At 33.8% G+C, this 27,290-nt stretch overlaps 2 protein-coding genes across 5 annotated transcripts; one reads left to right on the plus strand and one right to left on the minus strand.

Moving 5' to 3' along the window:
• The first annotated feature begins 1,586 nt into the window (after positions 1-1,586).
• Positions 1,587-19,600, plus strand: LOC137823735 (uncharacterized). Of its 4 annotated transcripts, none has more exons than XM_068628979.1 (25): positions 1,587-1,709; positions 1,995-2,158; positions 2,255-2,364; positions 2,589-2,661; positions 3,073-3,134; positions 3,565-3,706; positions 4,834-5,049; positions 5,191-5,257; positions 8,611-9,010; positions 10,426-10,573; positions 10,687-10,847; positions 11,733-11,832; positions 12,095-12,169; positions 12,339-12,473; positions 13,357-13,446; positions 14,380-14,562; positions 14,649-14,753; positions 15,491-15,649; positions 16,948-16,992; positions 17,136-17,357; positions 18,037-18,143; positions 18,213-18,269; positions 18,508-18,577; positions 18,676-18,922; positions 19,298-19,600. In XM_068628979.1, the coding sequence occupies exons 2-24, from the start codon at positions 2,018-2,020 to the stop codon at positions 18,835-18,837; spliced, it is 3,030 nt and encodes a 1,009-aa protein (XP_068485080.1). In that variant the 5' UTR covers positions 1,587-1,709; positions 1,995-2,017; the 3' UTR covers positions 18,838-18,922; positions 19,298-19,600. The 4 variants fall into 4 exon arrangements, with proteins under 4 accessions (XP_068485080.1, XP_068485081.1, XP_068485083.1 ...); XM_068628980.1 differs by having other exon boundaries at positions 1,595-1,645; XM_068628982.1 differs by lacking the exon at positions 1,587-1,709 and having other exon boundaries at positions 1,814-2,158; positions 2,589-2,636.
• Positions 19,601-21,008: 1,408 nt separating this feature from the next.
• On the minus strand, positions 21,009-25,997 carry LOC137825996 (ERBB-3 BINDING PROTEIN 1-like). The gene is made up of 10 exons (XM_068631831.1): positions 25,790-25,997; positions 25,533-25,659; positions 25,179-25,263; positions 24,906-25,055; positions 24,646-24,799; positions 22,098-22,313; positions 21,884-22,020; positions 21,702-21,793; positions 21,433-21,612; positions 21,009-21,329 (listed from the first exon to the last, which is right to left on the minus strand). The coding sequence occupies exons 2-10, from the start codon at positions 25,621-25,623 to the stop codon at positions 21,250-21,252; spliced, it is 1,185 nt and encodes a 394-aa protein (XP_068487932.1). The 5' UTR covers positions 25,624-25,659; positions 25,790-25,997; the 3' UTR covers positions 21,009-21,249.
• Between the last annotated feature and the right edge of the window lie 1,293 nt (positions 25,998-27,290).

The raw sequence follows: 27,290 nt of genomic DNA on the forward strand, positions 1-27,290 counted from the left end.
AACCTCCAAATTACACAAACATCTTGTACTTTTGATATTTTTCTATTAGTTTGATCTAGTATAGTTTGAAGAATGAATTATTCTTTGAAATCTAACATTTGTTTCTCTAAGTTTTTTATTTTTCATTTTTTTAATTTTATTTGTGTTTGATGTTGCTTAGAGATTGTGCTACAATTTTGAAAAAAATTCATATATGTAATTTATTTATTTTCTTTTTAAGTGTATAATAGTCCAAATATCATAATTTGTTGTGACTTTATCCACTCTATATCTGCCACGAACAATTGATGTATCCTACAACATATGTTTACTAAGGGACAAAGGTTGTCATGCTTCTCATTTGGTGGGGTTTTGCAAGAACTAGGGGAACTCGAACCTATCAAGCGGATTAGCTCTATGTCACCCAACAATGTCGCTTTTCAACATCATCAGACTCATTCGATAGCCCCAAAGACAAACTACTAGCAAAGGAGAAGGAAGACATGATTTACCTTGAAGAAAGAATCTCTCAAATATTTCGGACCGATGGTTACCCAGACAACATCAAAGTAGGAGTGTTGAGACCACTATTTATAGTCAGGAATAGGCGAGAAAAAGTGAATCGTCGGGATCCCCCAACTGTTAAAACACTTCCCCTTCAATGACCACAATCTCACGACCTTTCACATCCCTAAAATGCGCGACTCCCTAAAAGTGAAAACGAACTGACACGACCCTTTAACCTTAAAATCATTTCCCCTTCAGCGGTCACATTCTCATCACGCTTCACATCTTTGGCATGTGCGACTCTTAATGTAGGTAAACCTCCTAGACTCTCTGTACGTTTTCACATACTCTATAGCCTAGGGACTAATATACTATATGGTATTGATAAGATCTCGATATGAGTCTGGGAGCAATGTATTGTATGAGCCTAGATGATCATGGAATTCTAAAATACTCTCAACAACATGAATTAAATGACATAATCCTAGAATTAACGACGATTGTCACACTCTCGATATACAAAATGACGCATAATTAAATGATACTTAGGTATATGTACATATATAAATCCATTTATAGTAGGATAGTATAATTAGGAGAGTGCTCCAAAGTAAGACAATGTAGAATTTATATAGCTTGAATGGGAAATTGATTTCCCTCCAAATTTTGAGTAACTTAAAGAAACGAAAACTAGAACACTGACTAGCAAAGAGTGAAAACAACAACAACAAAAATTATCCGATTAAGAACATATGATTTTAAAGAAATAATCTCACTATGGTAAAATCAATTGTTATCTTTTTAATCTTCAAGTTCCACATCCTTACGTGAGAGTTTGGATAACACGCCCTTGTAATTACCACCAAATTATTTATCTATCTTTAAAGATGTTATCATAAAACTAAAAGACATATCTTCTAATTACGTACTCCATGTTTAATATTTTTCAAGAATTGATTCGTTCAAGTGAGTAAAGTCATGTTTATGTTAAAAATCCATGTAAGCAGGTATGTAAATAAAGTATGAGATCTGTGCATTTCATCACAGGTGTGGTACATAATTACAACGTATAAATGAATCACCCCACCACACTCCGGAATATGGGCCGAAGAAAACAAGAAAGAAAAAGCAATAATCCGAGTTGGCAGAAAAAAAAGGGGTAAATGGCTGGCGCAGCCACGCTGCTTGGTCTGAATCTGAAATGAAATGCTTATGACGACGCCGTGGGTCCCAATTAGCCTTCACACTCCCGTTTTTTTTGTTCTCTGCCAAACGTTCTCTCTACTCTCACAACCCTCTCTTCAACGATCTCTCTCTCTCTCTCTCTCTCTCTCTCTGACATTAACACAAACACTTTCTCCTCATTCTCCTTCCTCTGCTCTCTCTATATAAATATCTCTTTCGTTTGCAGTCACTACAATACACAACAAAACAAAACAAATTTTACTTTCACTTAACACCGATTTCACTCTCTCACTCACTCACACTTCAAATCAAATCTTACGCAGACAAAGGATTTTCTTTGACGCCGATGGCGCTTTCGGCCTCCGACGTGCCGGCGATGTACTCGCTGCTCGCGAATTCCATGAGCGCCGATCACCGCCTACGCTCTCCGGCGGAGGACGCCCTTGCGCAATCGGAGTCCAGGCCTGGCTTCTGCTCGTGCCTCCTCGTAATATTCTATTTCTCTCTCCTAGGGTTCTAGTGAAGTTTGCATTGTGCTTTCTGTTTCGTTTTGAGGTTTTGGTTTTGGCGAATGGAACTGCAGGAAGTGATTACCGCGAAAGATTTGGCGTCGCAAACGGATGTACGCATGATGGCCACCGTGTATTTTAAGAACAGCGTCAACCGCTACTGGCGCCACCGCCGCGATTCCTCGTAAACGCTTCTGAGTTTTTGTTGTTAGGAGTGTTTGTTTCTTTTGCTTTATTTGCTCATAAATAAGGGGGGAAATGTATTCAAAATGCTGATAAGAGGTTGTTTTTTGGATTTAGTTTTGATAGTGGGGCGGTGAAGCCGTGTTTCGTGTGAAAATCAAGCTGAACCTTACATGCAACAATGTGTGAATGATAATGTGACATTTTTAATGTGTTTTTGTTCAGCGGAATTAGCAATGAAGAGAAAATGCACCTGAGGCAGAAGTTGTTGATGTACGTGAGAGAGGAGAATGATCAGGTGTTTTGATTTTAGTGGATGTTTTGTAAGTCTGTGATAGTGCTTGCTATTTGATTTGGTTTTTGCGGAGACGAACATTGTGCATGTTTGTGTTTAGAGTGTTGGCTTGTTACTGTTACTACTAACTGAATGCTTTCATTAGTTACTTCGGTTCAAGAAATGTTCATTCTTGTCAGTGATGGTTGAGATTTATATTGTTCAATTTGCATGGGTTCTAACTTCTAGGTTGTTACCTCTCCACTGCAACATATTTTCCGAATTAGATACTTTGTGAACGGTAAATTGTAGTCATCCTTTGCCCTACATTGCTTTTCGGAGGCATTCTAGTATTTTTTTTATTGGTTATGTTTGTGAACCTATGATGGGATTTAGATATTTACTTCTCCTAATTCCTCCATTTTAAAAATGCAGATAGCTCTGATGCTGGCAGTGCTCATCTCCAAAATCGCTCGTATTGATTATCCCAAAGAATGGTACTTTCTAATATTTATTTCTTTGGTATTCAAGAATATTTACAGTGTCTACAATACTGCAATGGAAATTTCATCCGCTCCCTCCTTTTATTTCTCTCTTCCATTGTTCTTTTTGTTTCATTGTCTATCTTAATGAACTCCCATGCATGATGATAGGCTTTATCTAATGGTTTTTTATTTCCTAAGCAAGTCCTATCTTCCACAATGATTTGTCTTAGTTGTCTTTTATTACAGTTTTAATATTTATACTAAAGAAGCGTTATAGATTTTTAGTTTTCTTTGAGAGGCATTATCAACATGCATGGTTTTTTGCTGCATACATGTCATAATCTATCTTAATGCTTGGCTTGTATTGTATGCATTTTTATGATTTTAACATTCTTCTTAAAGCAGTCCTATATATTGATATGCTAATTTAATGACTCCTCAGGCCAGACATCTTTTTGGTTTTATCACAACAACTTCAATCAGCAGATGTTCTAGCTTCCCATCGAATCTTTTTAATTCTATTTAGGACATTAAAGGAGCTGTCCACTAAACGCCTTACATCAGATCAACGCAACTTTGCAGAGGTGCAATTCCTTCTGTTATTCTTTTTTCTGTTCTCTCATGCTTTCAGCTGTCTAAATCCTTGCCTTTATGCTGTACATTGAAAATTTACAAAATGTCTACAGTCATTATTGAAATGACATGCAAACCTCAATAATAATCTTACCTTTCTTTTTATTTAGAAAAGAAAAATCTTCTATATAAAAACCTTGTTTACATATTTGCTGTCAGCATATTGAAGAGATCTTGGATACAGATATACATATCCTAAATCACACAACTATGCACAACTTTTTTCATAATATGTTTTAACTTGTTCTTACAAGGGTAGCAAGGAGGTCCTATTGGTGAGTTGTTGGAAACTTGGATGTAGGTATTTGAAGGCTCTATGGCTCGATACATTAAACTTTTGAGGAGGCAGTATCGCCACTCTCCCTTGAAAGGTTGTCCCAACTATCTAGTAGTTAAGGTCTATAGGAGTAGCTTAATTTGTTTTTTCGTTCTGGACGGGATGTGTATCACTAAACCTAGTGTGTTCTTCAATTTTAGGCATATCTGCATGGGAGTGTGACTCTTGCCTCTAGAGGGTCATTTTCATTAAATTGATTATTTTGAGTTGACTTTGGTATACTAAGAGGATCTTTTAATAAGTCTAATATCATCCTGTTAAGAGGGTGATAAACTTAATTTATAAAGAGCAATATCCGTAAACGACATGTATTGTTGAGTAGAGCCAGGTTCTGGAGTCCAATTTATGGATATGTATTGTATGTCTTAGGTGGGATAAGAACATTCGATCCTGCAGGCAACTTAAGTTTGTCATTGCTCAATACTAACATAACCAAAGATAACTGTTCTTTCACAATGATAGAGCCAGAATGAAAGGTGGGGATGTGTGCGCTTTAAGTTTTATTTAACTCCAGTATTTTTTTATGTTTATTACTTCATCCTTAATTATTTTAAACACAAATAGTGGCAATTATCTAGCCTTACGTAGTACATATGGTCTATCCTATAGGTTCTGTTGGGGTTTATGTTGTATTCTGTTTTATTGTTTCCCCTATTTTCTGCATCTGATTACATAGTTCTTATAGAATAAGATTACTGTTTAGTACATTTTATTCAAATATACAATCATTTTGTCTGGCAGATATCGTCTCATTTCTTTGATTATAGTTGGCGCCTTTGGCAAAGTGATGTGCAAACAATACTTCATGGTTTCTCTTCTCTTTCTCAAAGCTCTAGTTTAAATGCTGAAGATCAACCTCACGAACTGTATCTTACATGTGAGAGATGGTTGTTATGTTCAAAGATTGTGAGGCAGTTAATTGTTTCAGGATTTCAAAGTGATTCAAAGTGTTTTCAGGTAAATTATCTATCCATCCCCTGTTTAATTCCCCATGATGAGTGCGTGTTTTGAGAGTTGAGCACTCTTTGATATTTTTTTTCTGGTAATTAGTTTGTAAGTTAAGGTATTCAGCCTTATATTTCTACTTATATTTTGTAGGAGGTTCGGCCAGTCAAGGAAGTCGCACCTGTATTCTTGAGTGCCATTCAATCACTCCTTCCATACTGTGAGGCTTCTATTTTTGGTGTATATATTTTCATCCTCATGTCGACTTTAGGAGAAATAACTATATTATAAACATTTTTAGAATGGATTAAAAATAGTTTGGTTCCTAGAGAAGAGTTGTGCCTTCAGTGTGCTACACAAAAGCATGTCAAGTTACAGTTTTGAAGAATGATAATGTGGAAATGGGATTTTGATGATCCAACATTGTGTGGATAGATTTTCTTTGAATTGGTATACAAACTTTTGGAGATGTAAGGGAAGATCTTTACTGTATGCGAACTCTATCTCCACAATCTTTAACTTATGATTGAATGTGCTTAGGCACAATTAGATGTTTTGTTCGTCGGAGTAGCAAGCCCAGACATGATGTTTAATGTATTTTTTTTGCCAGAGGTTGGATGATATAATTTAGTTGGTGAGCCAGTAGAAGTATGTTCTAAACTTGAGCTGGAAGAGAATGATGTTGCAAAGAATAGTCATGCTGGCTGGATGAAATGGATAAGAAATTGGGCACACTTTTTTTTATTGGAAAATGCCAGTCAAATTCAAAGGAAAATTCACCTTGACAGCTGACCAGCAATACTCTGGTAGTTGATATTGCATGGTTAAGAGTCAACAAAAAACAGAAAATAAATAAATAGTGGAGAAAAAAATTTAAATACCAAGATAGATAGTGGATTTATAGGAAAAGATAAAATAAGGAGTGAATGATCCTCAAAGTGATTTTTATGTAAAGCACAACGAGAAAATACACTGACTACCATTTCTTGAATCTTTGTAGACTTGGATATTTAACATATATCATTGTCACCATGTTTATGTATCTTAATCTATCTTTATTTGTCAGTATCCTCTAAAGTTGTATATTAGTTTTTGTTTTCTCTTTACTTTTGCAAGTGGATGTTGTGTTAAAAAAAAAAAAAAACCTTTAAATGCTAATATTGCCTCCCCTCGTAAAAACTGTATTATAAACTCGTAAGATAAGAAATTCCCAAAGGGGCAAAAGAACTTCGTTGTATTACTCTTGCAATGTTGTATTACTCTTGCAATGTACAGAAAGTTACACATACAACTCTAGCACTAGAGGGTCCAGAACCTCCTACTAATAATGCAATCCTTTTCTCTCTACTTTCCCCCCAAAATTCACAAGCACTTATATACAAAACTTCCTAACATAGCACCCACAAAACCACTAACAAACTCTTCAGCTACTTGAATTAAATCAAATAGTTGTATTTCTCTCTCCCTTATTTCCCTTTTCATAGACCTTAATAGGAGGGTATGTCCTAAATAATATCTGACCTATCAAGATTCACCTTGTCCTCAAGGTGGAATTCAACCATTATAAAAACTTCCTCCAAACTACTCTAAAATTTTGGTAATTGCTTCCATTTGACTTTAATTCTTAGTGTCCTCCCTTATTGACTCAGTAATCCAACACGACTTCTAGCGGCAAAGTCAACTCAAGTTTGTCCGTTAATCCTTCAGGGCGGGGTTGAGATTTCTGTGTAGGATATATAACCTTCTCTAAAAGAACCATATGAAAAACTGAATGAATCTTAGAACATAGTTGCAGTTCCATTTGGCATGCCATAACTCCAATCTTAGCGAGAATTTTGTGGGGACCGTAATAATGGGGACTTAACTTTTAGTTGAACATCCCGACGATGAATATCAACATACCTTTTGATTTGATTTGGGCATTTTGCAAGTTCTCCCATAACTCTTTCAGTGAAGAGTCTTGTTGGAAAGTGAGATAATTTATTTCTTCAACTCGAGAAGGAACAATAGTCCCTCTTGACAAAGGGGGAGGGTTTTGACCATAAAGAGCTTTAAAAGGGGACATTTGAGCAATGTTGTCAAGATAGCGAGTTTACTTGTATGCTCGCAGAAGTCAACAAGTTTGGAGGGCCAAGCGAGGTGACTCGGCTGACGGATCGGGATCAAAGTGAGGTGCCGTGTAGCTCAGTGGATTGGCAGAGGTTGTCAATCCTTGATCATGACTCGTGTGCGGCCATTTTTGGCCAAAAAAATGGAACTTGGTTGCTCTAATTAAAACTCACATGTCGTTAGTGAAAAAGGCAGAGAAAATGAGGTTTTCAGCGGCGTGCAAGGTTCAATGATCTTGTGCGGTGACGACATGCGCTCCGTTGAGGCTGTGACGATGGCAGAAAATGAAGAAATTAGATGGGATGTTGGGTGTCGTGTTCGGCACATGAAAGTGAAGGAGGTGCTGCCCATAAATAAAACCCTAATTTCAAAAAAACCTAATTCAAACATTTGGGTCTTACTTGGCCCATTTTTAATATCCAGCCCATTGTAACCGTAACTATTCAAATTAAGTCATTGGAGAAGTGTTCTACAGGAGGGCGTGAACAACAATATAAATTTAAAACCCTAATTAAATAAGGTTTATTTGGGCCTTTCTTGGCTGATTTAAAATATTATTAGTGTTGCACCCTAATAATTCTAATTCACACCGACTTTTAATCTTTTCTTTAAGTTATCTATACGTATATATTGTATTTCTTTTGACCGCAATGCTTCCATCATAACCCATTATGGTTTGCATTATAACTTCTTAACAGGTTTTTGGGGTCTCTGATATTTTCCGTTATCCGATATCGATAACACTGTTAGTAACTCTTACGAGTCGAGTTACGATCTTTTATCTCCTTTTTGATCCTCTTACGATTATGAGTTTGACAACATTGCATTTGAGTATAGACATTGTAGTTTGTGTTGAACCAAAACTTAGCCCAAGGCAAGTGCGAAGCAAATCATGCTTCCAATTTGCATCCATACGAGACAGTCTTGCCTCCTATTTTTCTTCAAAGCCTTCAGGTAATGTTAACCCAACGGCTAAACTTCCCTCCAAAGCTTCTCTTTTTAATTCCATCATTTTTGTATAACTAACACCCACAAAGCCTAGAGCGAGCTCTTGTACCAGTTTATAGAAACTGGATTAGAAAACTCGAAAGATAAGAAACTCCCTAAAGGAGCAAAAGATTTTGTTGTATTACACTTGCAATGTACAGAAAGTTTACACATATAACTCTGGCACTTCGAGAGTCCAGAACCTTCTACTAAAAACACAAATCTTTTTCTCTCTACCTTCCTCCCAAAACCCGCAACACTTATATACACAGCTTCCCAACATAACAGCCATAAAACCACTAACAAAATCAAATAGCTGTATTTCTCTCTCCCTTATTTCTCCTGTCATGGACCTTAATTGGAGGGTGTGCCCTAACACCTCCTCACAGTACAATCTGCAATGGCTGCTTTCTGTGCCTTTTATTGTGCATAAAATGTTACTTTGTTTTTAATCTTACAAGACATTTATGTTTGCAGATTCTTCTTTTCCAAAGCAGTATCCTAAATTTTGGGACTTCGTAAAGAGGGCATGCACCAAATTGATGAAAATTTTAGTTGCCTTTCAGGGAAGACATCCTTACTCATTTGGTGATAAATTTGTGCTTTCTTCTGTCATGGACTTCTGTTTGAATAGGATAACAGATCCTGAGCCATATCTATTGTCGTTTGAGCAATTTCTCATTCAGTGTATGGTGATGATTAAAAATATTCTGGAATGTAAGGAGTACAAGCCAAGTCTTACAGGTAGGGTGATGGATGAAAATGGAGTTACTATGGAGCTGATGAAGAAAAGTATGTCCAGTGCAGTTGGTGGTATTTTAACTTCCCTTCTCCCCACTGAAAGGATAGTCCACTTGTGTAATGTATTGATATCAAGGTATTCACTTTCCAACCACTTCTTGGCTTGCTTAGTTTACTTGTATTTGTTTTGTTTTCTCAGCTGAGTGAGACATAAGGATATGCTATGTGTTTATAAATGTTACGTTTTATGCAAATTAGAGTTAAATTAAAGGAAAATAGTTGTTCAGTGCCTTTTGGTTTCTCCAAAACAGTCAAAAGTGATACCTTGTTTAGTAGTCATTCTTTTTCACAGATTGCATATTTTTGTCTACATTGAGTGGTATTGTGCCTTAATTGCACGGTGTCCAGTCGACAAAGCTAAACATATTTAGGAAATCAGCTGTGGTTCTAAGTTACAGAAGGGCTTTTAGGATAAAATTTCTCAAATTAAGTATGAGAGATCATATAAGCATTATATTAAATATACTCAAATAAAACATTTGAAATCTACTGAAACTGTATTTATACCCTACTGCTTCCTAGAATGTTTATATTGAGGCATAAAAGTGGTAATTTGCATTGCAAAAACAAAGTTGTTGCTTTTGAACTTCAAGTTATGAAAAATCTGTGATAGCAAGTAAGATAATGGATTTTTCTGTGTCATTTGTGTATATACTCATGGCTGTCTGTTTGTACGCCTTTGACTGACGTGTATAGCTGTCAACACGAGCTAGTCTGGCCCGTGGACTTGACCCATCTTGTAAACAGAATCTGAAAAAGGCCCGGTTCAGACGTTATGGGTTAAATGGATCAGTCTAACCTATTTTTTAATAATTATTTAAAACAAAAATTAAACAATTCTCTTATTTTAATGTTTTATATATTTAACAAAACTGTTTTATATATTTAACAAAACATTATACATGAAAATTAAAACTTCATAATTAAGAATTAAAGATTGCATATAATACATAAACATAATGAATAAAAAAAATGTAACTCCACCTCACTCCTTAGTCCTCCTTAACTTCATGTTTTCCTAGTTTTAACATTACTTGTCTCTCAAATTCAAGTTTTCCAAGTTCTCACATGATACATGGTGAATTAAAGAATTAAAGTTATAATTTAACATTATATTGTAATTAGGTAATGTTTTTAGGTGGGTTGGTGGGTCATCCCGGGTTGTAGGTGGACTTGGTCCAAATTTTTGACCCATTGTAAAATATTAGCATTTCTGGCCTGAACCTGTGGTGGGCCAGGTTGACCCACAGGCTTGAACCTGTTTTGACGCCTTTCTGTGGGTGATATCTTAAGTGGTTAATAAATATAGGTTTTGATATTCTATTAGAACTTATGAGAAAATTTAACTTCTCTATTTTTAAAATTTTTTTTTGGAGGTGATAAGCTACTGTTATTGGCTTTATAATTGTATTTGTTTGAGTAAAAGTGATATTTCTCATTATGATCATTAATTCTATTGCCAGCCTAAACAGCGCCTTTATCTTCGAACAGGTATTTTGTTCTGACAGCAAGTGATATGGAAGAGTGGTATCGTAACCCTGAGTCTTTTCACCATGAGCAGGATATGGTTCAGTGGACAGAAAAATTGAGGCCATGCGCTGAAGCATTGTACATTGTATTGTTTGAAACTAATAGCCAAGTAGGTGCCAATTATGCATCACAGGTTATCTTGTATTTTCTGTTGTTGAAATATTTCAATCATTGGCTATGTTGACTATAGATTAACGTTGATGTTGTGACTGTTACTTTTAGTTGCTGGGTCCTGTTGTAGTTTCTCTTCTACGAGAGAGTATGAATAATTGTCCAACTTCTGTGACGGAAATTACTCCTGCTTTGCTTCTCAAAGATGCTGCTTATGGTGCTACTGCTTATGTTTATTATGAACTCTCAAACTACCTGAGCTTTAAAGACTGGTAAGTTCAAAGCTACTATACTTTATTTACTAAGTTATCCTTAGGTCAATCTTATTCCTAAAATATTGAAGATCATTAGGGTTGTTGTGTCTAGAATTTTTGCTAATACAAATTTCTACTCAAGAAATCATGGAGCCACCCATTACTGGTGATGGAACTTTGCACAAAGTTTCCTCCTGTGATGGGTTACTATTCATTGATTTTGCTTATACTACATCAAACACCTAGGAGCATTTTCCAACCGAAATGCGTATTACTACTTAAATTGCATTGTATATACGGTCAGAGGGCAAACACAAAACAAAGAGGAAAAATAGAGACAAAAAGTTGGTCAGTGTTGGAGAGCTTTTGGGCCTTTGTTTGGAATGCAATTCTGCTAAAATGTCCATTTGCTAAACACCATGAAAACAGTTATATCCCATAACAAAATCAGAGGTGCAGATATGCCCTTGAAGATGTGGCCATTCCTTTTGAACTGATACTGGAAGGTGTGATATAGAGCGCATTGCCACAACTGGTTATTTCCCATTTCAAAGCCTTGATGACATATTTGTAGAAACTAATCAAACAAATTAGGATATACCAATCTCATTCTCACTAAAAGCAAGTTTGTTCCTAGATAATCTCAGCTGCACGGTGGAAAGATAAATAAGCCAGTGTCAATCAGATCTAAGCATAACACAAGGAGTGCTATGAGGCACTGTAACCTGCCAAGAGTTATTAGAGTTAGTTATCTTATTTGATGGTTCACATTTCTGTTTCTTCAATGACACAGCGTATTTCAAAGTCTATTTAAACAATTTTTTATGTTAGACCCTTCTTTTGGTAGGATGTCACTGGATTTAAAAGTACTCTGTCTTTTCCTTCTAAACCATTTGTTTGCAGGTTTAATGGTGCTTTATCACTTGAGCTCTCAAATGAACATCCAAATCAGCGTATCATTCATCGTAAAGTTGCTATAATTTTGGGGCAGTGGGTTTCTGAGGTATACAATTTATTGAGTTAATTTGTTGATGAACTAAGTTTCCATTGTAAATTTACTCAAAAGATTTGATGAGAAGCTTTCTTAGTTTCTTTCGTGTTCCAACTGTTGTGAAATTCAAAACCTAGACAGGTTAAATAATTTCTATGTTGGTATAGTAAGGTTTTATGATAGTAAAATAACTCATTATCTTAATCCATCTAAACCTTCAATTTAGGAAAAGTCATTTGTATTCACTTTCTTATGTATTTTCTATCCTTCACAGATCAAAGATGATACGAAAAGGCCTGTATACTGTGCTTTAATCAGATTGTTGCAGGGTAAAGATTTGTCGGTCCAGGTATGTTAGGCAGACACGTATTCCTACTGCCATAACTAATGTTTCCCTGTTAGTTGAGCATATATATATATATGTATATATATATATATGTATATATATATATATATATACACATATATGTTTCTCTTCTATCTTGTTTCAAACTAACCATGTGCATATAATTTTTTAGCTGGCAGCATGTCGATCCCTATGCTTACATATTGAGGATGCAAACTTTTCAGAAAGGGAGTTTGTGGATCTTCTCCCTATCTGTTGGGACTCGTGTTTTAAGTTGTTTGAGGAAGTTCAGGAATTTGATTCAAAGGTAAAAACTACTTCTAGGCAACTTCTTCCTTTTTGATGGAAAAAAATTCTTAGTCACTGTTTGAAAAGGTGAAATGCAGGGTGGTACCGAAGGGAATAATTCTCCTTGGTTGGGAGTTTAAAATTCATGGACCTAGCCTGTAATGTGACACCACCCAAATAACCTGCAGTGTAATCTGACAAGCAATTTTCAAGGACGTTTGAGGTGGAAGGAGAGGGTTGTGTAGTATAATAAATCTCTTACTATCTAAGGTTGTAAAACCTCAGCAACAGTGAGGAATTGGGTCTATTGGGATTACAGTTGTGTGCTAAGTGCCTATTTCCTTAAAATGTGCATTAATAATAGCGAACTTTCTTTGCCTTGCCCTTGGATGGATGTAGTAACTCATAGTTCAATTTAGGGTAAATCACATTAAGTTTGTTCCATTTCTCTTTAGCTTGTTTTCTGGTAGTCCTTGTTATACCAAACTAGATATTAGTTTTGCTAAAAAATGGTTTTTTGGTTGATCCCAATGACATCACTCGATCCATGCATCTGGCACAGATGTTTTTGTTGATTAGCCAGCAGGGATAAAACATCAGTTGGCCCCCTTTAACATCTTAATTGACAAGTTAGATAGATGGGCTTTTTGGATCTTTATGTTATTGGTTTGTTGCTAAAAGCTAGCATCTTGTCTAATGCAGCTGAGATGTGTGCCTCACTAAAGGGCATCACCTCAACCTCTATAAGTGCCTTTGACTACACAGGCCCATTACATTTTCTTTCAGTTTACTCAAATTTATCTGCATTACAAGAGGAAACACGTACTGTGTAAATTATAATCTGAGACTATATTTGGTACTATGAGTGAATTGTTGCTCATGTTCCGTAAATATTTCTTCAGGTTCAGGTTCTGAATTTGATCTCTATACTTATCGGACATGTTAGTGAAGTCATTCCATTTGCAAATAAGTTGGTGCAATTTTTTCAGAAGGTAAGATTAGAAATATCATGTCTATTATTTGTCTACTAAGCTCTGTATTTTAAATATCCTGTCTATTAATTCTTTTTCAGTAAGTTGTGAATCAGTTTCTTTACTAGAAAATTGGTGTGGCATGAGTAAATACACAACTCATTATTTTGGTGCTCAGGTTATAGCACATCTTGAATCAATAAATTCTTGGTCAATGATAAAATATAGCATATGTTTTTCACTTAACGAAACAAAACATCACAGATGTCCTGGACATTAGCATTTGAAAGTCAAATAACACAAGACATAATTGGACTACACATGCACAGCCTACTACACAACACTCAGAATACTGGCATGACAAGCACAGCACTCTAACAAATCACTGCAGCAGAGAGAGGACCAGCACTAGGGTGGAAGGCATTGGGCTGGGGGTGGGTTGGGTATCAGAACCAGGTAAAAGGGGTGGTAGAGCAAACATCTGGACACACTTTCATTAAAAAAAAAATAGAAAAAAAAGAATATAAGATTGGTCTTTCTTTTAAAGAGGCAGACTTTGTGTGGTCATTTCCCTTTGACTTTTTAGAAGAGTTAATGCAATAAAATAAAAATAGGGATTTTGAAACAGGATACAGACTGAGGTAGATAACCTGGCCATGCAAAAATTGTGTGCTTTGTGCGAATGAAATATGATTACATCTCCGAGTTGAAGTGACTCTGGTCTCCATGGATTGCAATCTGTATTAGTAGTAACTTGATAAATAAGATCAATCATGGTTGACATAGAACCCAAGCAAATTTGATCTCAATGGATTTAATTATCAGTTTACATAGCTATTTTTTTCTTAGGTTTTACCCTGCAAGTGTCAAGTGACATAACAGAGTAGCTGTAGTTAAATCCCAGACTAATCAAAACTGGATCTGTCTTCTTTCTATTGCTTTTGTTGTGGCAAGGTTTGGGAGGAATCTTCTGGTGAAAGTCTGCTGCAGATACAGCTTCTGGTTGCTTTGAGAAACTTTGTGGTTGCACTTGGTTACCAGTCACCTATTTGCTACTGTATACTGCTGCCAATTCTGGAGAATGGAATTGATATTAATAGTCCAGACGAACTTAATCTCCTAGAAGATAGCATGCTGGTAATACTTTTGTTTTTCTGTTTTACTAACTAGATGGTACTTTTGTTGTGAGAATATATCATGAAATTCAACTGCAAACCTTTCAGTTGTGGGAGGCCACACTTTCTCACGCACCATCAATGGTCCCTCAATTGTTACAATATTTTTCACGCCTTGTGGAGATTATTGAAAGAAATTTTGACCATTTACAGGTTAGAACTAGCTTCATACTCTAATAATTTTTTTATTTACTATCTACTCCTGTTCTCTGAATTCAAGAGAAAGATAGTGATTGTGTTAGTAGCTCTAGAAGTAGTCTTGTAAAATTTTCAGGGAGCATGATTGCTGGATTGTGACAACTATGTTATGTGTACTTGTGTTTCTATGACTTACATAATAATATTTGAATTAATGATAATAAGTTCCTTTTATTTAAGTCCCTAGACTGCCTCCGTCTTACCTTCTAAAATTTTTAGATCATTGATTCTTGTGTACAAATTTGTCAGATAAGATAGTCGAGTCTGTTACATTGGGAACTATGTCTGTAAGATTAGAGATACTAACTGGAAAACTATTCGGGGATATGTACTAGATAATAAAGGTACTTACAGCGTAGTCTAATATCTATTATATATGGAAGGAAAATCTATGTAATATTCATTCAGCTGGTTTCCAGTAAGTTGATAACTATCAAGTTTGTGCAGCACAATTTTAAGAAAGTGTAATCATTCAGTTTTTAATTTGATGGAAGTATACAAATTTCAGCCAATGACATCCCACTGCTTTGTGTTGTATTTCTAAAAAATGATAACTATTTGGGCTTATGATCATTATTACTTTTACGTATTCATGCTGGTTTAGTTAGTGTCCACCCCTAACACGCAGTCAGTGACTGTATTTTAATATCTTTGTTTAATTTTTATGTTCATACTCTTTATCTTAAGTACAGGTTGCTGTGAACATAATTGAGGATTACATAATTTTGGGTGGAAATGACTTTCTGAGCATGCATGCAACAAATATTGCTAAAATTCTTGATTTAGTTATTGGAAATGTCAATGACAAAGGGCTTCTTTCAGTTCTTCCTGTGGTTGATATCTTAATACAGGTATGCCATTCCATATCATGCCAATTTTCAAACTTAACAATTATGAATAAGAACTACCGAGACTTTTGGTATATGATGATGCCTCTTGTTTAGAGTTACAGGTTTAGTAAACAATGATAGCATTGATATTATTGATATTTGATATCTTGTAATGTAACAGAATAATGCTTTGAGTTCAATGTATCTGAATTTGGATTAGGTTCTTTCATAGGTCCTATCTTCATTAGCATCTTTTGGTTAACTCATTGAGCTTCCATGACCTTAGGCATTTTTATGTTTTGGGTCATTATCATAATGTAGGATGCTTACCAATAATTTATTTTTAATCACATAGACATGGATCTATTACCAATTTGTTTAAGTTTTTTTTTTTAATTTCAAAAAAGAATTCCAATTGATTTTTTAAATATATATCTAACTTCTAAAAATCATATAAGAAAATATCATTCCAACATTTTTTTAAGAATATATTTTTTTTGGTAAAAAAGTTTCTTTATGTTAGTGCCACCTTTCTCGGCTTTTAGAAATAAACCCCATCCAAGTGTGCTGTATAGCTTAACTTAACAAAAGTTTTGGTAACTAAGGCCAACTGTCATAACTTTTGATAGAGAAGTCGGATTGAGACGCATATAAAAAAAAGTTGCTCGTAATTAGGTTTTGAGATGTAATCTTCAAAAAACAAAACGTATTCAACAAGAGTGGAGTTTGAAATGATCTTTTACTCCATTTCAAAACACTTTTACATTCATTTCAAAACCAGGAAAAAAGGATTTTGTAAATTTGATTTTTAGTTTAAAAAAAAGTACTTTTGTTATCTTTGGTAACCCATCCCATTGTTTCCCTATCATCACCACCGTTGCCATCACAACCATTTTCTCTACCGTCAGGCCTACTACTACGACTGGCGTCATACATAGTTGTTACCACCATCATTATTGTCTATAGCACCACTACTATCATTGTCGCCACCACCATACAAACATGCCTTTAAACTAACTTTAACTTCATAGGAAATTCTGTCAACTAATTTATTTTTGAAACCATGAATTAGGAGAAAAAAAACTAACTTTTAAAACCAAGCCACCAAAACTAAATCTAGCTGTAGTTAAATTTTTTGAAACTCAACTAGAATATCCTATTTAAGAATTATAATTTCTACTGCTTGTGAATAAATTTTGAATTTTCTGTGAACTTTTTTTGGCCTTATTATAAGTTGGATGATGGTTTTCCTTTCTTGTCTTATATATTTTAAAAAATCCTTGTAAGCAGTATTTAAATTTAATTTTTCCTCTTTACAGTGTTTCCCCATGGAAGTGCCGCCACTTATTAGCAGCACTTTACAAGTAAGTATTCTATAAGCATGTCTGTTATAAGCTTGTACGATATCATAAATAAAACTATGTGCTAATCAACTTATGCTTCATAGTCCATATCATAATCTGGAGAATGTTTCAAGCCTTTGAATTTTTGTTTTTTTTTTCTACAGAAGTTAATTGTGATATGTTTGAGTGGAGGAGATGATCACGATCCTTCTAAAACATCTGTTAAAGCATCTTCTGCTGCCATCCTTGCTAGGCTTTTAGTGATGAATACAAATTCTCTTGCCCAATTAGCATCAGATCCATCAACTTCTCTACTGCTTCAGACAGCATCCATCCCAGTTCAAGAAAATATACTTCTTTGTCTGGTTGACATTTGGGTTGATAAGGTTGGTGTGGTTATGCTCAAGAGACTGTGTTTGGTTCTAAATATATTGCATATTTGTGTCTTGTATGTACTTAGACAAACCTGTGAGTTGCATTACTTAATAAATACACAACTTTAAAATGATTTATATTTATTAGACTTTTGATGTATGTTTATCCACTAGAAGATATTATCTATTTGTTGGGTTACGAGGTGGTATATTCAGTTGTTGTAATTATTCTAGCAAGATGCTGTAGGGATAGATACTAAGAGTCACTTTTAATTGTAATTATTTCTGGGGTGGTAGAGTGCCTATATATACCCTCTTGTACTGCTTCAGTATAAGCGAATTGAATCAGTTTTTCCAAAGTATTTTATTTTCAAGTATGTATGTATCAGTATCTGAAGTATATTTGAATCTCATTGTCTCTATCATGGCCTAGTTTAGGTTCATTACTCTGCTGCATTTGATACGTTTACTTTTTTAACTTACCACAATGTGAAGGGGGTGGGTAGGGGCAAAGTGTTTGCACATGGTTTGAAGAAGTTGTGTCCCTCTTAAATATGCTGTAGGATATCACATTTCTTAAAATCAATATCTGATTAAATTTGTATTCAGTATTTAGTTTTATGTGTAAGTGTCATTTTGGTCTATTTATGTTGTATCCTCTGTTTTCAATTTATGCATATAATTTTTCCAGGTAGATAATGTTTCTTCCATCCAGAAGAAGACAATTGGTTTAGCCCTCTCAATAATTCTGACATTAAGACTTCCTCAAGTACTTGACAAACTGGATCAAATTTTGAGGTACTAACCTTTAAATAGTATTCATTGTTTGCAAATATTGAGTAACTGACCCCATGTTTTGATATACAGTGTTTGCACTAGTGTGATTCTGGGCAGAAATGAAGACTTAACTGAGGAAGAGTCCAGGTATATATTTTTTATGCTACGGATGTAATATAAATACCATGCATGTATTTTTTTGTTAATAGCTGAAGCTTTGTTAGGGGCAAGTCTCTTATATGTCAATAACCAATGATTGCAAAAGCTTAGTTCTGAAAGTAAACTCAGTTTTTAAAATTAAAAAGGGGGTCATTCCTGGTTTTAATGAAAGGGCATTCAGTCATGTTTTGAAAACACAGTTCTTCATGTCTGTTGTCAATAACAGTGGTGACATGAGCTCCAGCGCATCTCCTGATGAGGGCACTATTCCTAGTAAAGAATTCAGAAAAAGACAGGTTAGAGAACTGCAAAAACTAGATGAAATTTCCATTTCGAAAGATGTACATTGTGAGAGTAACAAAGAAAGTAATGCATTTATTTATGTTGTCACTAGATCAAATTTTCCGACAGGATCAATCAGCTATCTCTTGAGGACTGTGTGAAAGAAAACCTACAAACATGTGCTGCTATTCATGGAGAATTATTTAGTGCTGCAATGAGCAGTATGCATCCATCTGCATTTGCACAATTGAAGCAGGCGTTAAAGATGCCATAATTGGGTCTGACATTTACTTCTTATGATCTGGCGGTGCTATGTGCAGGCTCAGTTTTTGTGTTCATAGACTGATACTTCTTATAGGGTATACATTTCCTTTCTACTAATTTTATTTTATTTGCCCTAGCTACCAATTCCCTAATGTTTTAGGTTTTTTTAACAAAACAGTAATAAATTTATGGACGGTAAATCATATTAGACTGGGAAGGGAAGCATTTAGTTGTGCATTCATGACGATGATAATAGTAATAAACAATTTGAAAAGGTGCTTTATCTTAATGAACTGGTTGGTTGCCCATTGTAGTTTATCTGAACCAAGACATTTCAGTGAGCAATCAAAATGAAAATCACTATGCCCATTCATGCTTGAAATTATGTTAATTGAAATTACTGTGATTATGGATTGTAATTCATGGCTTCTGTAGTTGAATCTGACGTTAACAATCTCTTTTTTTTCCAGGATGATATTGAAGCTTTGTTGGTGGTTTTTGACACTTATTTATAATTGTTTCCATGTCATGGTTTTCCCCCTGATTATAATCATTTTCATTTGTCTATGCCTGTTGGCAGCGTGAAACTCTGTAAATAGGATGCTGTTCCTTTATTATATATAGAAAGGGGCAGCATTGAGTCCATAGTGTTCATTTACTTTACTCAGAATGACAGGAAATGTGATGTTTGTAGATGTTGTTTTGGACACATCCGGATGTGTAGTGCAATTTTTACCGAAAGTTATTTGAATTGCAGGTTTTACCCTGGCTAATGTCATACACACACACTGTGTTGCGTTAAATCGAATGATAAGTGAAGTTCGGGATATCTGAACAATAGTATAAAATCGCTACGACGCTCGAGGTTATTTAGATTCGGCAAACGAAGAGTCAACCGTTTAGATTTTCCACATTGAAGTTAGAGATTGTAGGATTTACTAATGATTATTAGATTGTTCAAAAGTGATGACAAAATATGTATTCTTGCTTTAAAAGTGAGTTTGGGTTTATGAAATGTTTATAAGGTGATATATAAAATCCTCGTAAACGGTCACTAGAGTAGAGCATGTTAACATTGATTGTATGTGCCTGTTCATCTCATCCAACTGTGTGTATCTTCAATAAAGACCCTTCACAGTCCATTGTTCATTTGTTGCTACTGCGATGTATGCATGATCGACAATAAATTATGCATAACCAGTGACAGATATTTCACAGATGGTTACTGTTCATTTTTTGTGACTGATACGTGTCTAATGAATAGTAACCATCTAAAGCTCGTAGTGTGATTGATACGTGCGTTCGTTTCACTGATGGTTAACTGTGTGTTCGTAGTGCACTATCAAAATGATAGATACTCCACAGTAGGCATCATCAATGGGTTGTGATGGACTTAGATATACCACTAGCTGGTTTGTGATGGAATCTGTCAATCTTGGTTTCCGTTGCGACTCAACCAACCCTTTCATAATAAAAAGCTTTTAGAAAAAAAAAAGTTAAATTTAAAGATAATTGTTAAATAAAGAGCGATTGGCTTCTCATATTTCAGATAAAAGATATGCAAAAAATCCCTAATAAATTAATTTTTTTAACATAACTATTTTTTATCAATTTCAAAGCTATTTAAGATAATTTGATATCATAATTAATTTTTGACCCAAAATAAGTATGTGGAAGTAGGTCACATTCTTTAAGTCTATTACTGCATGACATAAAATTTTAATAATTATACCTGTAAATTTAATTTTTATCGAACCTTTAAACCCTATTTATTCCTCTAAGCGAAACTCATTTTGTTCTTGGATTTTTCATCTGAATGGATCACTTCTAGTACTTCAATTGGATTTTTTCATCTGAATGGATCACTTCTAGTACTTCAATTGCTATCTAAAGCTAAGTTTGTTCCTTTTAGTTACATAAATATAATATATGTTAAATTAGAACCAAATAAGATTTCTTGAAAGTACTTTTAAATTATAATTAAATTAAATACAATAAAAACATGGAAATTACAAGGGAGATTCAAAAAAACATGCTCATTCTTTTCTTAATGGAGGAGACTAGTTCGTTATCAAAACCATTAGATTTTCTATTTTCAATCGAGTAAAACATTGAAACACTCATCTAAAAAGCTGCAACTTTGGAACACTCAAATAAAAAACAATTTCTCAAACAAAAAGATTCAAAACTGGACTGATTTTAGAAATCAGCTCGAAACATTCATTTCAAACCGGTTCAGAAACAGTCCCACACCTATAACTAGAATGTCCACATGAAAAATTACTGTTAGTATCAATGTCAGAAGACTACACTAAGATTCATACCCAAGCAATACAATTTGGTGAACAATGTACCAAAATTGAAAGAGGAGGTCGAAAATGAAAATCTTCTTTCATTGTTTCCGAAGAGGATTTGGGTTAACTTAATCTTGCGGAGTAGCCCCATTCGTTGAGTCCATCGGCTCAGCTTCAACTGACTCATCTACCTTGTCGCCTTTCTTACCTGTGCAAACAACCAAGCATTGTTATTTGTTGAGCCATTCAATAACATAAAAGCAGGACGCAAAACACGGTATAACAGAACATCAACAAGCTCTTCCCCCTACCTTTTTTCTTCTTTCCACCACCTTTCTTTTTTGTTTTTGTGCCCAATGCTAACCAGGCCTTGATATCAGGATCATCAATTGCTTTTGTAGGCTGCAATTCTTGAAGTGGATGAGATGTGACTCGATCCGACCCATTTGGCATTAACAAGACTGTGAATTTGATGTGTGCTACATAATCACCTGAAAAACAAACAAAATAATGCATGAAGAGGCTTAAAATAAATGACCACTTGGTTATCTAGTTATGCTACTTGCCAAAGGAATGTTACCAGGCTTTTCGTGCAGAACGGGATATGGCTGCAAGAGCTCATGGTTAACACATTCCACTAAACCCAGACGAGCTCTTTTCTCTTCCAAAGCCCTATTAAAAAACAAATTAACTTTTAATGAAGAGAATCAGAATTAGAACACCAACAGAGACAGTATTAAAACATGAAAGTAGTCAGGTTACCTAGCAGAGAATGGCATGATTGGAAATTTTTGACTTATGTCACTAAAAATAAACCTAGAAGCTTTCATCTTCAGATGATAACTCTTGTCAACAGCCCTCTTGTAAATAGTTGTCTGCTTCTCATCCAACAACTTAGGCTGCAAGAGAACAAAAATTCACTTTATCATGCATTTGATTTATCATACAAGCTAATATGTTCATATAATTATCCTACCTTGCCATCCCCTGTGCTTGTTACTATATCTATAGCATAAACTTCATTCTCCTCAAACTCTGCTTCGTCAACCCTAGTCTCCGGATTAGACAAACTAAGCACAACTTTATTCCCATCAATAACAAACTGCTTCATTTGGTGACTAAGAACACCCTCAACAATTTTACAGTCATAGGCAGCAGCAACTTTTTGAATTGCTTCAGAAACATCCTTGTTCTGTAAAAAAAAATGAAGGTCATTGATGTATTCACATTAATATCAATACTATGCTAGTTAAAATAGCCAAGCATGCTGACAATAATAGGAAAGCAGTATTCCAAGCTTATTTTTCCTTAGTTATTAATCATTGAAGCAAAGTTTTCCTTAATCTAAAGGTTTTATAAAAAAAAGTATGCATTGCATGAAAAATAATTGAACTAAACTAATGGTTTGAATATGGTAATGTTTACCACTTTTCTAGTTCTACCAATATAAGTGATAAGTAATGGTTTAAAAAAAGAGAATTATGTTTGGCTATACTAGACAAGTGAACTGACTTGTTAAATCAGCACAACTGTGAAACCTTTTTTAGCCAAGTCTAGTATAGGCAACAGGGAAAAGAGGAAACCAATATAGTACTGATTACCTCGGCAAAGTTGCCTTTAGTATAGCTTTACATACTTACTACAAATATACACATAAAAGACTACAAAGAGAGGCAAGCAATAGTAGCATTAAAATGCATGCTACGGATTATACACAGGTAACGGTTTTAACAGAATTATGTTGGCTACACTAAGTGTACTGACTATATAAATCAGCACAACTAAAAACTATTTTCAACCAATTCTAGTATCGGCAACAGGGAAAAGAGGAAACCAATATGGTATGACCACCTCGGCAAAGTAGCTTAATTATAGCTTTTAACATTTGATACAAATATCAGAATCAATGCATATACTGGCAAGGCTAAAAAGAGAGGCAATCTACAGTAACATTATAATCTAGATAAACACTAATAAAGCTAACAAGAGAGGCAAACTAGAATAACATTAGAATCTAGATAAACACTAATAAAGCTAAGAGAGGCGAACTACATTAACATCAGAACAACCATGAAAAAAATTTCAGCCAATTCTAGACAAGTGCATTGACGGTATTGACAAGGGATTATCAGACAGGTAAAGGATAAGTAATGGATTTAATACATAGTATGTTGGCTATACAAGACAAGTGCATTGACGGTATAGATCAGCACAACCATGAAACAATTTTAAGCCAATTCTAGTATCATTAACAGGGAAAAGAGGAAACCAATATGGTACTGATCACTTTGGGAAAGTTGCCTTAATTATAATTAATTTGCTACAAATGTTTTATCTTGATATATACATTCATGAAGCCTAAACAAGAGACAATTACAGTAATATAAAAAGTATATGAAGAGATTATGAGGTAAAGGATACCATAAACCCTTAATATACAATCATAGTCAACATCTAAAAATGCCCAAAATAACTTGAGAAAGCATATGATGAAACAACCTTGATTGAACATTTTATTTCCTTGTGGACTAGGCATTCAAAATGCAAATAGTGATAATCAATCGGGCATATATAGAACAGAGGACGAACTATTCTCTCTATCAGTGTAACTATGACAGAAACAGGCATCATTGGAGTTAATCCATAGCCTATTATTTTTTTCATCAAATAGAGATCCGTTCATATCTTCAAAATCCAATATTATTATGGATCATAACAAGATAGTTGTACAAGGGGATTTGAAAAGAAAAACGAAATCAAATTTATAATTTTTCCAAAATTTCATCAGAATAAAAATTAATTTAAAAAGCACACAAGTATTTGCTGAAAGTGCATGATAAGATTCAACATGCAGGTAAAATAACGTAACAATGGATAAAAAATCAACAATTCTCTATCAGTGTAACTATGACAAAAACAAGCTTCATTGGAGTTCATCCATAGCCTATTATTTCTTCATCATACAGAGAAAATTTGATCAAACTACCACAAAAAAAACCAAGTTAGGATAGTTTTGAGAGAGCATGTAAAACTTGACAGAAATCAGAGAGATATAAAGCAGAACTTTTTAAGCAACATTTTCTATCAGAACAAAAATCAAGTCTTTGATGCAAGTCCAAGATAGAATTAATCATGCAGAATACACAACACAGTACAGCCAAGAGGAGTTTCAAAGATGAGCAATGTAATCAATTGGCAAGACCACAGAAGATTAACCCTAAATGACCTCTATCAGTGTAACTATGACAATTAAGCTTCATCGGAGTTTATCCATAGCTCATAATAGTTTGCATCATTTAGAGATCAAAATCAACAGGCCACACATTAGAGGAATAAAATCGCTTCAAATAATACACATGAACCAAACTAATTTCTCTCCAATTTTACTATGCTGAAATGCTTACATGTCACTTGATTTACAGCTATCAACAAAAGGTACACTCAAGAAAGGTAACATTTAGTAAAATCCAAATCAACCCATTACAAAAATGCAACTAAAGTAAAAACCAGTTACAATTGACTACCTTCTTTCCTGGTCTGACAAGCCTCAAGGCCACCTCTGCAGCAGTATTTGCAGCAGCAATGACATCTGCTGCCCTACCTGTGATAGGACCTTCCTGAAGTACATGGGTGTGAGCCACAGCAGCAATGAAACCATCTATATGACAAGCCATATCACTGCAAAACCAAACAAAGGAACAACCATCAACTTCCAAGTAAATGCAAAAACCACAGACTCCATTCTCCCACCACAGATAACATATTCATGCACTGAAAATCTTACATTTTCAATATATCACCTTCTTCCAACACTGCCTCATCACTGGCTAGTGGAGAGAAATGGCAAATCACGTTGTTTACTGATAAACATGTAGGAAAAGCAATGCCTCTCTCAATCTTTCTCTTCACATTCTTGTAAACATTTCCAGTTTGTCTATAAAGACACGAAACAAACCCTATTAGCAAAATTCTAAAAAGCAAAAAAGAAGTCATTACATGTACACATGTTAAAAATCAGAAACAATTCTCCATTGTATAAACATAAAAACAAGCTTACTCTCTAATATATGAATCCCCTTTCTCACAAATGTCCACAACCTTAGCCTTAGGTTTACATTCAGAAATAACAAGCTTCAAGGCCTCTGTAAATCAAAGACAATCACACAAAACATCAAAATTTACTATAAACCAGATATGTAAATATAAAACAATTTGAGGTTCAGCCCAGTTCCCAAAAGAAAAATTGTATCCAATCTATGAAATACCAAAATCCTAGATAGAATTTATAACCCAAAGACATTAAGAGAGTCAAGAACACACTGTAGAGGAGAGTGTGTCCAATGTAGAAAAAAAACAAGAACCCAGAAAGAACTTGAGACAACAAAAGACATCGAGAGAGTGAGAAACACACTGTTAACAATCTCAGCAGCAGTCTTGTATTTGGTTACCACTTCGGCAGAAGAAAGATCCAACTCCTTCTCCTCCCTTTCGTCGTCCGACATGGCAGCACAACCCTTTAGTCCCTCTGTCTGTAATCTCTGAAAGATACAAATGAAACGGGACAAAACGATGAAAAGAAACAAAAGGCAAACATACATCCAATTAGGCCGTGAAAGAGAAAAGAAAGACCCAGATGAAAAGTTCAGAAATTGATGGAGTTTGAAGTACCTCACAGTGAGAAGGTTTGAAGATGATGCAGTTCAGAAGAATGGGTGAAAAATGAAAGGGTTTTAGAAATGGAAATGGAAAAAGGAAAATGAAGAATGAGGCAAGAGTGTGGCTTAGTGAATCTAGGGTTACTACCAGAAGTTGCTTTGGCTTAAATAGGATTTTACATTTTCATTGTAAGAACAAAACCATTGAAAAGGGTTATTACAGTCCATTTCTTCCTCTTATTTATTTATTTATTTACCTGTAATCATTAACAACAGATAAGATACACTTTGGTACTTATTTATTTCATTTATATATTTTCTTACAAATTTATCTCTAAAATTATGATAACTTATTTATTATTCTATAACAATTAATAAAAATATTTATTTAATAAAATAATACTTAGCAAATCTCTCTATTTTAAAATAGTTAAATAACTTCTTTACATAGAAAACAATACTTAAAAAAATACATTTTTCTTAACTTATTTTAATATTATTTTTTAATTAAACCATTTTATACTTTAATAACTAAAAAAATATTTTTTAATAAAATAAGTAATTAAGTAATGTTTCTTTATTTTAAAATAACTAAATAACTTTTCTTATCACACAAATATTATATATATATATATATATTAACTTTATTTTTTAACATTTTTAATATGTTTTTACGAAAATATATATTTATATTTTTTTAATACAATAAAAATATGAATACATATTTAGAAATATATGTGTCTTTTTGGTAGTAATAATATAAGTGATACATTTTTATTTTTTATTTACACTTTTATTCTTACTTATGATTAAAATAAATGTTCTTATTTATTAAATTAAACAACTAAATAATAATACTTATTAATAACTAGTGGAAACTTACTTCACTTTTTTATGATAAAAAATTATTTTAATTGTGATTATTATAAAATATATAATTATTATAAAAAGTTATATTTACAAAAAATTATTAAATAAATAATTTTTATAATTTTATTATAAATAGTTAATTGACTTAGAAAAACAATTATAAAACTTAAAAATAAAATAATAAAATAAGTTATATTAATAAGAATAAAATTAATAGTCAATTATATACACCAAAAATAGTAACAAAACAACATCTTCTTTATTAATAAATATAAATAATTTAAATATTGTTACAAGTAATTATAAAAATTAAACTCTTATTTTACCTAGCACTATGTATGTATATTTGTTTAAAACATACAAATAAGAAAATGACATACAATTTTTTTTAGTTTGATAAATAATTTTTTGTTAGCAAATTATTATTTTCTTATCTTATTTTATTATAATTTTATTTTTATATTTTATTAATTATTTTTACTGCAATAATAGATATATAAAAGAATAATTGTATTCATTATATTTTATTATCATAAAAAAGTTGTAGAGGTTGTTTCCATTGAGTTTCTGTCTCTTGATAATGTACTAATATACTATTAGTGACCCCTGCCACTTAAGTGGATTTTAACAAATCTCAATTTTAA

The sequence above is a fragment of the Phaseolus vulgaris genome, chromosome 8, assembly GCF_000499845.2.
Source record: "Phaseolus vulgaris cultivar G19833 chromosome 8, P. vulgaris v2.0, whole genome shotgun sequence".
NCBI classification, from domain to species: domain Eukaryota; kingdom Viridiplantae; phylum Streptophyta; class Magnoliopsida; order Fabales; family Fabaceae; genus Phaseolus; species Phaseolus vulgaris.

What these genes read in the sequence shown, in the direction of transcription:
- LOC137823735 (XM_068628979.1), top strand. Translation starts at nt 2,018, where the DNA reads ATGGCGCTTTCGGCCTCCGACGTGCCGGCGATGTACTCGCTGCTCGCG. An exon ending in TTATTAGCAGCACTTTACAA is followed by an intron (nt 16,993 to 17,135) that starts GTAAGTATTCTA and finishes TTTTTTCTACAG; the next exon opens with AAGTTAATTGTGATATGTTT. An exon ending in AAGAATTCAGAAAAAGACAG is followed by an intron (nt 18,578 to 18,675) that starts GTTAGAGAACTG and finishes TGTTGTCACTAG; the next exon opens with ATCAAATTTTCCGACAGGAT.
- LOC137825996 (XM_068631831.1), bottom strand. Translation starts at nt 25,623, where the DNA reads ATGTCGGACGACGAAAGGGAGGAGAAGGAGTTGGATCTTTCTTCTGCC. An exon ending in CAAGCACAGGGGATGGCAAG is followed by an intron (nt 22,021 to 22,097) that starts GTAGGATAATTA and finishes GTTCTCTTGCAG; the next exon opens with CCTAAGTTGTTGGATGAGAA. An exon ending in ATCATGCCATTCTCTGCTAG is followed by an intron (nt 21,794 to 21,883) that starts GTAACCTGACTA and finishes GTTTTTTAATAG; the next exon opens with GGCTTTGGAAGAGAAAAGAG.